This window comes from Zootermopsis nevadensis, unplaced genomic scaffold (assembly GCF_977971745.1).
Source record: "Zootermopsis nevadensis isolate Lab colony 2312 unplaced genomic scaffold, Znev_1.0 Znev_ptg000016l, whole genome shotgun sequence".
Taxonomy (NCBI): Eukaryota; Metazoa; Arthropoda; class Insecta; order Blattodea; family Termopsidae; genus Zootermopsis; species Zootermopsis nevadensis.
Window position 1 is genome coordinate 14,445,547 of NW_028259148.1, and position 12,356 is coordinate 14,457,902.

Consider the following 12,356-nt stretch of genomic DNA (forward strand, 5'->3'; position numbering starts at 1 on the left):
TATTGTTATATTTGCTACGATTATAAAATAAAATTAAAACAGATCTACGGTACGGAGTACCTCATAAGAAGTTTTAAACTCGCTTAACTAGTTGACAAATTCTCCGTCTTTTATGGAATAAATAATCATGTCAACAGAATCTCGTTACTTGACTCTAAATTTCTACAGCATCCTTTTTAATATTATATTCAATATACGTCTGTCTGTCCCTAGGATTTTGCAAACGAAAATTTTATATGCGTGTTGAAATAAAATTTCATCACAATGTCAATTTCTTCTCAAAAGTTTTAGAGGAATATAAAAGTGTCACATTCCTACCCTGAGGTCTAAATGTGACACCCATTTTCTACAGTCTCTGTGTTATTATGCAAAATGTAATACGATTCAGCACATAGATGCTCTTCAGTGACAGACATGGGTTGGCGTTTGGCGGGTTGTGGTGGGGCTAGGGGTATGTTTAACATCGCTCGCATCTTCATACCACAAACCCCCCGACTGCGGTTACCCTGCCAACAATAACGACCTTCTAAGCGACTGTCAGCTTCGTAAAAACAAGCAATTTATATCCCACTGTGCGGAGTCGATACAAAGCTTTAAGGCTTCGTCAGTTCCATTCTGCTTTATAAAGCAAAATCACGGAAAAATAAAAACAGCTGATTCCGTTCGCTGCACAAAGTTCAGCATTTAGTAAGCAGTTAATTGGAAAATCGGGTCTGTCCGTCCGTGCTCCTCCGATACTAATAGAAGGATGTGTTAGGAATTAGACATAGAATGTCAACACTAAAATTGTCAGTCTTTCTAATTTAATTACGTATCTTAAATTTTATAAAGGCAAAACTGAACTATATTATATTTTTAAAACACAAACTTCATCGTACAAAATACTGTAAATTTATGTCAAGATAGATAAGTACTTTACAATATAATTAATATTTAACGAAATATAATTAACCTGTGTTCTATATTTGGGTAAATATTTCCTGGAATTCTTCCAGGCATTTCTCCAGGCAAAATCTAGGTTAATATAATACGTTAGCCTGTAATTGATTACTCTCGTATTCTTTTAAATTCACCATTTACTAATAAATATGTAATTCGACGAAGTATAATCCGAGCTACTGAAAAAGTCTAAAATCAAATTGTGGACATTTGAAATATGTACCGAAACATACTTTATATTAGTGTAATAATATATGTAAATTCAACTATGATGAGTGAAATGAATCAGGGTCACTCATCTGCGTGTGGAACAGGTGGGTTTTACGTAGAAGGACAATTATGCCTTTCACATGGGATTACTACGAAGGTAAACAAACCAGTTTCGTCTGTAACAGTCAGATTGCACACTGAACTCTGATTTGATGCATTCGTTAAGTCGTCCAGCGTGAAAATACAAATAAAAATTCGCTTGGTATAAAGTTAAAATATCTCCTGCAAATATCTTACGAATTAACTGGGCATTGTACTCGTAAACATTGGTCGTACTGGTACGAGAAGTTTGTGTATTTGAAATAGTTTGTATTCATTTAAAAGTGTATAAGACTTCTTGTACACGGTTTTATAGGTAAATTATGTGAATGTACCAAACCTGAACCACCAGCTGATAAAAATTCCTATATTATTATTTAACTCACAAAATTCATAACAATCAGTTCGGTTAACAGTAATTATGCAGTCGAGGTGTCTTATGATTATTTATTTAGTGTTCTGTCTGAGGACAGGTCCATATGAACAGGATCCTTCCATCCTTTTCTCGGACTGGGACCTGTTCATATACGTTCTTGGCAGATGATCCAGAAGTGGTTTGCCATTGCCTTCTTCTGTGTGTGAATGGGATGATGCCACGGAGAAACCGGGGAAGCCCCCCGGAGGAAAACTCCGTGTTTCCTAGACCACGGACTTGCATAACACAAGTTATAAATTCGGGCACCGCCGGGAATCGAACCCGAGACCCCCCAGGATTACAAGGCCAGCGTAGCGGTCCGTCTTATGATTAGGCAGTCTTAATGAGTAACCCTAACAAATGGTCTATATTCTTGTGTTTACAATTCTCCCCCTGTCCTATGACTCTTACATAAAAATATTTTCTCCAAAATTATATCTTTCCTCAGGATATTCACGCATGCTATGTATCCTACCCATATAATAACGCTATTATAATGCTACTTTAATTTTACCTGACGTCGATTACACATATTAAATGAGGATTGAAAACTTACCATTTGTCTTCGTCATTAGACCACCCAGGGCAAGAGGTTAATTCGCTGTCTCGCTTGGAATATGGCTACTACTTACAAGCTGTTCGATACACCAAAACAACTCTTCAATTCACGTCACGAAACACCACACATTTTTATGTTTGACACTCACGTCTAAAATATTCAATAAATATCACGATTAATATCCACAAAATAAATCATTACACCGAAATAACCTACGTTTAATTACAGGCACGTTCTGTGCGATCAGATCCTCTGTAATCGGCAAACAGGAAGGAACAGTAACGAGATATTACAATCGATTACTATCGATACGTATATAAAGTGTCGATATACCGGAAGGAGAAATTTAATCGTCGATTATTATCGATCTACTAATATAAAAGCACACTAATAATAATTTTGATTATACTTTCATCATTTGAACGAGTCTTTCTCTTAATTTCTTACAAAATATTATTTTTTAATCTAATTTTTCTCATATTCCATTCTCCTACCTGTCGTCATTCTTGTAACATTTTTCTTCTCTCTTCATATTTTATCCTGATTTTCATTTTATAATTTGTTTCAACTTAGGACAATAAAATATACCAAACATGCTACGTATTCTTACGTACAGATTTTAATGCAGAATTGAATGTACAAAAACAATGGTAAGTTAATTTAAATATGGCTTCATAAATCATTTGTTTTCAGGTTAGAGACATTCTTCATGACGTCGAATCATCAAGTTAAAAGTACGGCGTTGCCATATTTTCTACGCTGCGAGTTTTGAGCTGTCGTCAGTCTTAATGATGTAAATCGTAAGACAGTGAAGAAACTGTGTAATGTAGCTTTAAGTTCTTCGTTATAAAATAAGGTCTTTTGTCGTTCTGAGAAAATTATAGAAAATAAAACGTTGTTACAGACATTAAGGAGGTTTTGTAAAGATTTGATACGTCTGATATTTTATGAATTTTATGGCAAAGAGGAGCATCTTACAACATCGAAGTTAAGAAAGATTATGAAGCGGAAAATAGGGTTTTCTAGATGATAGCCTTCCATTAAGGGAAATGGATTTGACGTACAGAACACGCAACGACGGAAGGAAATTTTTGATGTAAAGAGGAGATATTTTGATAACACAAATGGAATTTCTGAGGACTATGAAGAACATCAGGTGACGCTCGTTTCATTTTTTTAGACGAAACGTCGGTAAATCAGAATCATTCCCTAAAATATATACGGCAGTGTTCTAGCAGATCAGAAATGAATGTGCCAGTTGTAAAATTAATCAGATTAAATAACGTGCCAAGCTGTTTAAAATAAAAGTAGATTTTGTTAAAAAGAGCTAATTAATTTTTCGGTCAAAGGTCAAACAGATATATTCAATTTTATCGATCACAAATGAAGCACAGAACGTAAATTTATAGTAAAAGTATAGCTGTCCGACTATACGCCATGTGGGCGTTTGGGGGGAGAGGTAATATAGCTCCTACTAATTCTTCACCTCGTCACTAGATGGGGGTGAGTGGTCAGCATCACGCCCCGGCCGGCTTTACCCCCGGTACCCATCGGATAGGAGGATCGGTGGGCCCCAGAGCCGGTCTGGACGTAAATGTAAATTCATACAGGGATATTTTTACTCGCGCGGTGAAGATTAATTCAAAATGAAGGAAAATATTTTCGTCATTAATTAAATGAATGAAACACCAAGGCAAAAAAGTTAAAGTATTTCTACTTTAAGAATGAAGAATACTTCATTGATCCTATTAGAGGTGACTAAGAAGTCTCTCGTGAGTTCAGTTGTTCCAGTTTCAATGTTCTTTGATTTTTTGAAGTGACCTTGAAACTTGTATTTTGCTAACACGGAGTTTAGCGGCTGTCATCATGCAAATGTAGTGCTGTCAGCCGTGTCAGGTGATTTAATGGAGGAAACAGACGTTTCGGGAACCATCTTCGTCGCCGCGAAAGCTTCAGATCACACGCGAGAAAAACACTGCGGTTTAAAATAAGTTATGTCGCGATAAGGACACAATTAAATAGAAGTATCCGACATGTTTTTGGAATAAAAAATAAGAAATTGACCAATAAGACTTAATCGATTTTTATTAAATTTCTCTAAATTCTAAGTCATTACACCAAAGGATCAGTGTACCAAATATATTTTATGTTATTTACCCTGATATTTGGACAGGATATGGCGAAGTTCATGTGATTTACACAACTATGACCAATAGTTTTAAACTTGCTGGCCGCGAACCTCACCGGATTCCTAAATGTGGCCCGCCAGTTGACCCACTAACTTTCAAAGACGGAGATTCGACTTCTGGATGCAGACTTTATTGACAGACTGCACCGTCTTATTAAATAAAATTAAACAAGGTAACTTTTATGATATGTTTCGCGTATATTATTAAACCCGTTGCCATGGCAACGTTGTTAAAGGGATTTTATGGTATCGTGATTTACATAACTGACTGTAAAACCACAGTCGCTTATTCTAGAGAAAACTAGAAAGGGTGTAGTCGAATTTTTGAAAAAAAAAATTATAATTTAACGTGTCAAGCCTCTGAGTTTCTACAGAAATTATTAACCAAGTTAAAAACATCGAAAAGTTTATATTAAATCCCAGATGACCAAAACTTAAAATAACTTTATAAAAGTAAATTATTTCATTAAGGTGACCTCTATGCTTACGTAATGCAATTATAAACAACTTTCACTAGATGCATCTTGTTTTGGATGAAGGAAACAATTTTTGAAGTTACGACCTTGGACTGACGAAGGAGGAGAAGATAGGGAATATTTCAAAATTGGATCCTTGTACTGCAGTTTATTTAACTCATTCAGACTTCTATATATTCATTAGCTATCTGACCATTTTTATCAAATGGTCAAATATCGCAACCATACATTTTAACACCCTTAAAATATCAATATATCAATAAGATTTATTAGTGTAATGTTGTTCACGCTCTCTGCTGACTGAAATCTAAACACTGTGACATGAACTACGTGCTTAATCGTGTTATCACGTCAGAAATATCCATCAGCGAAAATTTAACGTAAGTTATACAAGGAATTTACGAATTCGTCGTGTCTGAACGTGTCAAAGGAGACTGCAAATGAAGATACATTTCCTTAGCGTGCTATTTTACAGTAAACCACTCATGAATGAAATACAAGTTTACTGTTTTTCTGTGTCCCTTACAATATTTACAAAGGAGAGAGAGAGATATAGAGAGAGAGGTTGTGATTCGATTATAACACGTACTGGCCGTAGAAATGTCATGGCAACACACATTTTCATGGAACATGGTACAAATATAATAGGCCTACTGTATATGCGACAGTCATTTATAGCTCATAAGCCTTCTGGAAACACCATCATCGAGACACGTAAGTCTTAACCCAAAAGTGTGAGAAAAAAAAATTATACTCTTAAGCTATCGTAATAATATTCTCCGATCATTCACTCGTTCGAATACTTATTGATAACTAAATGTGTGTAACATTCTCTTATATATTTACCCACATTTGGTTTAATTCTTTTTCAGTCTCAAATATATTTTATATTGACATAAAAAGACTATATGGGTTTTATGTCCACAGATATTACAGTTTTATACGTAATTATTTACAAAGTCACATATTAAAAAAAATATTTTCTAATCATCGGTAATTATATTTATCTTGAGACTTTCACGTTACGCAAAATCTTGATAAGATTTTAGACCACATTCTTAAAATACGTATTCAGTGAGCTGTTTCTATATACGTAGTTATTAGATGGTGAATTACGTCTTGTTTCATTTCTTAAAATGAATTTAATAGATTAATCTTCTGCTGTATTGATGCGTGATATTTCGTTTGTGAATGAAGATCCTTTTTCCTCACACCTATTTTCTGAAACCAATTATCCTGTTTACAAATATATTTTTTTTAAGTGTAAAGGAAAAGATATGACCATCACTAGTTCTTAATTTCTGTACATATTTACATAATCTTCGCGTTAACAAGGTTAAAATATCTCGCAAGTGATTTCGGTCACATAAATATATCTGTATTTAAATAAACCCGTCTGGTTTTAATTACAGTAACATACCACGTACAGTTTTCCAACCAATACCATCGCAGAATACGTGAACTTCTTGTATAAGTAGTCACACTTTAAAATTTCACGAATAAAATCGACAAACAATTCCTTATATATTTCTCATATATCGTCGAGTCAAATTCTTATTAAGATTTAATTACCACTAGCAAGTACGTATTACACGTCACATACGCACGAGGGGTAAGGCACTCCCACGACCTAACCATGTACGTGACCCCAGTTCTTCAAACAGCAGTGCAGAGTAAATCAAGATTTTTACGCTGTAGATGAAATATCAGCACAGACTTACAATTATCGTCAATTTATTTGTTAAAGTTTTCCTTACCTTAACATACAAGTCTTTTTTAGAATGAGGAAACGATAAAGGATATTAAAGATCAGTGCAGATTTGAGGTTATATGTTGATCTTTTTACAGTTTCTTGGAATAAATTTAAAGTTTTAAAGCCATCGCTTAATTTTTGTGGTCTCTTGTGGTCTTGAAATTGCGTCTATTAATCGTCTTTAAAGGCTCTGCGAGAAAGAGAAGGGGTATAATAAATGTATATATTAGTTCATTGCCCTGTTTCTGAATTCCACAACAGATGGCTCCACCGTGCTACAGACGTGGTTACTGATTTTTCACTTTATTCTATCATCACACATCATCTCGTAATGATACAGGACGGCCATCTTGATACTGTAATGGCGTGATGGAATACGAAACATATCAACAATAGTAGTACTGACGGAAACCGTGTGGCGGAGCCACTGCTGCTGTTCCCATGTTGCATTGCGGCTGGATGCTCACCTGAAACAAATTAATTCAATTTAGATAATTATTTCGTTTTCAGACTAACGGAATGTGGGGCCAGGATCTCATCAAATATTTTGAAAAAAAATATGTCAATAATCAAGGAGGATTTCTGGGCCAATAGGAGCTCACTTTCGAGAAGGGACTTGCTCGCACACACCACCAGGGAGCAGCACCTACTTTAAACCTACGTCTACGTCGTACTAACGTGTGGTAGAAGTGGATTCATCGATTATGGCCGCTGACCTTGAACAGTGCACAGTATGCGGACCACTCAATGAAGGAAGGAAGGATTTTCCGTCGGTCAAAGAAGGACGAAATAAAAACATGGCTATTGGAAATAAACATCCCATTTTGTGACGTGTTGAAAGCTCAACTGTAAGATTTAATCAAATAAAATAAGTCAAAGGACAAGTAATATGTGATTTATCAGATTTTAGCAGACAAAGAACGTACTGTACTGAGACTTCCGACGTACAATCCAGATTTAAACTCCGTTGAACTCATTTGGGTAAATGTAAAACATGAAAATTATATCTTCGTCACTTGAACCCATAAAATGTTCTGGAAAAAAACGTTATCATCCTAACACATTACGCTAATTTACATATTTATAAAGTGTTAGACTTAGTTTTAAAGATGGGATTGTAAATTTTATCCAACAGAATTCGAAAATCTACGAATCAACACATTTTAATAGCGACTGCTTTCAGAATACATTAATTGCGTATTTAGATAAAATATATGACGTAAGAGACTAACAGAAAGTCATAGGAGGTTGGAGAAAACTGATTTATCGGGAGGTTCGTAATTTGTAATCTTCACCAAATAGTTTTAGGGTCTTCATAACAAGAAGGAATAAAGTGAGAAAGATAATGTATACACAATTAGTCTGGAAATCTGAAAGGAACAGAGCATTTGAAAAGACCCGGGAACATATGGAAGGATAATATTAAAACAGATCTTGAAAGAGTTGTGATTGGCGGGCGCTCGTTCACACTTTAATGATTTATCTTAAAAGACGGTTAAATTATTGAGGATCTGAATGAATTTTGGATTGTAAATGTCTACTCGTATCCACGGAGTTCGTCATTATAACGCCAAGAATATTGAGGATAATAGTTAATTAAGACGACAGACTAAACTGAACTTAAAACTTCAGCACACTTTGTACTCAGCGTAGCGGAAGCTTCGAGAAAGTTGCAGCTGAAAGCAAGCAAACCACAGACAACGAGGATGAACTGCTAGAACTATTTTGTGCGCGGAACTACAATAAAGGTTTACCGCGGAGTAATCGACCTGCCTAGGTATAGAATTCACAAACTTGGAACTTGGTCCTCTAGCGTGCAGAGTGCTAGGCGGCGTTGTAACTCATCGATACTACCAACTTTCTCATACTGAAGACCGAGGCGAGAAGCAAACAATTAAAAGTTTTGGTTTTAGATCCCTGGCGTCATGTTTCGCTCTCCTTCTGTCTATCGGCAAACACGGCAAACTGTTCCTACAACTGCCAACTGCATCAACACGAACACACGAAATTATAATACGAGGTGCGATTGGAAAGTTTCCAGACTGTGTCAATAGAGGGCGAACCGGATGTAGTACGAGCTTCTGCCGCTAGGGGGTGCGGCCTACATTCATAGTGAATCAGTGTGCCAGCCGGCATCATCGAATTAGCATTTGTTTCTTAGTTACGGGCGTTTTGGTAGTGCATTACACCGACCCTCCTGCGATTTCGGAATGGCGTGTGCATCAAATTTTGCCAAAGACTCGCCAAAACGGCTACGGAAACCTATGAAATGCTAAAGCAAGCATTTGGGGAGTCCGCAAACTTTTGTGTGGCATTCACGTTTTAAAAATGGCCGAACCTCTGTCGATGATGACGAGCGTTCTGGACGACCATCTTCGAGCACAACGCCCGAAAATGTTACGAAGATCGACGTCGTACCATCAACGACTTGTGCGACATTGTTGGGATAGGCTATGGGACCTGTCAGCTGATTCTAAAGGAAGAACTCCACATGCGACGCATCCTGTCTGAGGACCAGACGCAGAATCGACTTCTCGTTTGTCAGGAGCTCAAAGATCTTGCAAGAACCGACCCCAACTTCCTTTTTAAGCTCCGTGTGACTTCTTCCTCTTCCCAAAGATGAAAATTCAGCTAAAGTGAAGGAGAGTTGAGACGATAGAAGAGATTCAGGCAGAATCGCAGATGGTGCTTGACAGGCTGACAAAGAAAGATTTCCAGGGATGCTTCCAGGCTTGGCAGCGGCGCTGGGATCGTTGTGTTCACTCCCAGGGGAACTACTTCGAGGGTGATGGATGAATTTAATACCTGAGATACTCGTATACTCGTAGCACAGTAAAAATTACAATACACCTCCTTAAAGCCTATTCATTTAACATCTTTCTTAACATTATTATCTCATGTTGACATCTCTTATTCAGTATCCACCCACACGATACTCGTTTACTCAATTTGAAGTCAATTTGTATCCATCCGCGACCATTATTTAAGATGGCTGTCTTCTGGGTTGTCGCGACGTGTTGTGTGTTAAAAGTCTTCAGACGTTTTAGAGGTCCTTACTGCCTCCATTGTCATGGCGATGAGTCCAGATGACGGCAGCAAGTACCTCTGAAACGTCTGTAAACTTCTAACACCCAGAAGACAGCCATCTTCGAACTCACCGCCCTGAGAACTTGAGATCTCAATCTGTTTTAATATAATAGACAGGCCTATATTTAAAAAGCCTGTTCCGGCCTCTTATTAGGATTTATAAGGCATAAATTTTGCTGCAATGCTTCGTCCTATAAATAACATGTGGTCGATAATGCAGGTCAAACTTTCTACTACTGTCGGTAATGCAGTTCGGGATTACTGTCAATAAGCTTACGGCATGGAATCACTCACGATGATCGAGGATGTTAAGAATAAACTGAGATCGATATCATCCGGGCTTCTTGAGACCTGGTTTTCTGTCTCCACACAAACCATCGTTGCTGTCGGCAATAGAGCACCGGTGTTTACTTAGAAGCCAACATCGCAGTCAAAATTTCTATAAAAGTCACAGGAAAGCTTCTGCCAGTCGCTGTAAGAATACTCTAGTAATAATAAATAACATTACCGTTCAGGACGTGGACCATGACACTGGCCGAGTCGGAGCTGGACGGCGAACAAGTGTAGTTTCCCGAGTCCTGAGGGAGGGCTCGGGAGATTAGTAGGCGGCTGGTCCGGGTTTGCTTCTCGGTGACCACGCTGATGCCTCCCCGCTGAGAGTAGTTGATGACGTGGGCTCCCTGGTACCAGTAGATGAAGCTAGGTGGTTCTGGCGTCTGCAGAACAACGCACGTCAGGTTGATGTCACTGCCACTCTTGATGTAGAGCTCGGGGTTGCCCAAGATCTTCGCCTTGGACACTGCAGTGTAGAAACAGACATTCCACTATAATAGAGATCACTCTACGGTCTCGTCTTCACAGAAACGTATTTGGCGGTAGTCAAAACCACAGTGAACAAACTTTACGTCTCTGTGATAACCTGCAGAGCATGAAAGTACCAATAAGGTGTGGAACGAGGTACGCATATTCTAGATATAGAATACTAGTCATATTTCTGGTTCTAGACGGTAAAGGTTGGTCACCCTGACACTCAAGGAATATTTAAGTTGGTATACAGATATCTTCATACAAGCTGAGTGATAACAGAACGCAAATGACGAACAGATGAAGATACGGAGAGAGGAGGTCGTTGGCTAATTTCAAGTATAATTCAGTTACCTGGACGGACTGAGAAAAACCACAAAAATATCTGGGTTTGGAGTCAAACCTGGGACCATACAAATACGAAGCAGGAGTGCCAACCAGTGAATCTGTCGTTAGGTCCAGGGAATTCCCCCAGATATGCGACAGTTACATATAATCACTGCTGACATATTTAACGCGGTCGATGGGCTACGCCATGCGGGCTCCCTGTTGGCAGGGTGACCGCAACGCGCAATACGGGAAGTGCGTCGTGGCTTTGGGTCATAACTTATGTAGCTACATGGGAATCTGCAGCGCTCATGGTACCGGGAACAGGTTCTGAACACTCCAGGCTTTCTTGTTCAACCTCACACTGTATTCGTCTGATATCATTCCAACCTTATTGATCTATCAAACACTCATCTGTCTTTTTATTATTTAATGTTTGTTTTACATATATTTAATCTCCCATTATCACTAATATCATCATGTACTTAATATTTATGTTCATTTTGCACCTTGTCTAGTAATCTCGTTCCATTGAAAAGCTTCTGTAACTTCAGATTATAAGCCTGAATTATTCTGAAGTTGACTGTACGCCGCGATGTTGCAACTAGTAGTCTGGTACAAGTTTACCGACGTTTCAGAGGCACTTACTGGCTCCATTATCGCCCTGATGATGGAAGTAGCAAGTAGCTGCGAAACGTCGATAAACTTCTAACACACTACACGATAAAATATAACAGAAGACAGTCATTTTATTAATCACCGTCATGAGAACTTACAATTTTACTGAGTTATTTTCTTATAATTTTCTCTCATCATCCACATTTCATACCCATATTTTTTTATAATGTCTACTATCTGTTCCTGAGCCCTGAAGACGGAGGAAATATTTCCCGTCGAAACGATGACGCACCGCACCGACGACGCGACAACCCAGAAGACCAGCGTCTTAAACTGAGCCCAATTCCGCGAAGCCTTCATCACAGGGAAAGAGGTCCAAGCGTTGAATCCAGAATTGTTAAGAGGTCAAAATTGTGTGAACTTCTGAAGTGAATATTTTTAAGAACAGAGATTAAAGAAAATAATTTAATAATGTACACTGTTCACTAAACAGAGTAATACAAGTATAAAGAGGCTTTTGTTTTAATGGCAGTTCTGGATGTACATGGATGTTGGATGTTTACGAACCCTCAACTGTAATCTCAAACTCATGGAACGCCTGGATGATTTGGATTTAGTTTGAAATATCAATTTAGTTTAATTGGATAATTAGTTAATTTCTTTAGTAATACAAGCTCAATTATTTCAAGTGTTTAAGTGTAACCTGTGTTTGGTTATTCTATTATGTTTAATTAAATCGGTTGTAAAATTTATTAGATTTTCGTATAATTCTGTACGAGTGTCTCTATGTTGAAGGTCCATCTGTCAGGTCTCGCGTCACAGGGGAAAAAAATTCCACTTGCCAGATAATGACGTTTAATTCTATTGTGACAAGAGATGGC

At 37.7% G+C, this 12,356-nt stretch overlaps 2 protein-coding genes across 6 annotated transcripts in view; both read right to left on the reverse strand.

Annotated features, from left to right (window-relative positions):
* LOC110826558 (uncharacterized) overlaps window positions 1-2,476 on the reverse strand; it is a 56,565-nt gene extending 54,089 nt beyond the window's left edge. The window contains exon 1 of the mRNA XM_087349753.1: window positions 2,220-2,476. Within this exon, the coding sequence (XP_087205879.1) occupies window positions 2,220-2,235 (16 nt within the window). The 5' untranslated portion in view covers window positions 2,236-2,476. The remainder of the gene's footprint in view (window positions 1-2,219) is intronic.
* A 2,543-nt stretch (window positions 2,477-5,019) lies between these two features.
* The window catches only part of LOC110826550 (limbic system-associated membrane protein), a 580,384-nt gene continuing 573,047 nt past the window's right edge, over window positions 5,020-12,356 (reverse strand). For all 5 annotated transcript variants that reach the window (XM_087349748.1, XM_087349749.1, XM_022057292.2 and 2 more), the window contains 2 exons: window positions 10,235-10,525; window positions 5,020-7,106 (listed from right to left, as the gene is read on the reverse strand). In XM_087349748.1, the coding sequence (XP_087205874.1) occupies window positions 6,961-7,106; window positions 10,235-10,525 (437 nt within the window). In that variant the 3' untranslated portion in view covers window positions 5,020-6,960. The remainder of the gene's footprint in view (window positions 7,107-10,234; window positions 10,526-12,356) is intronic.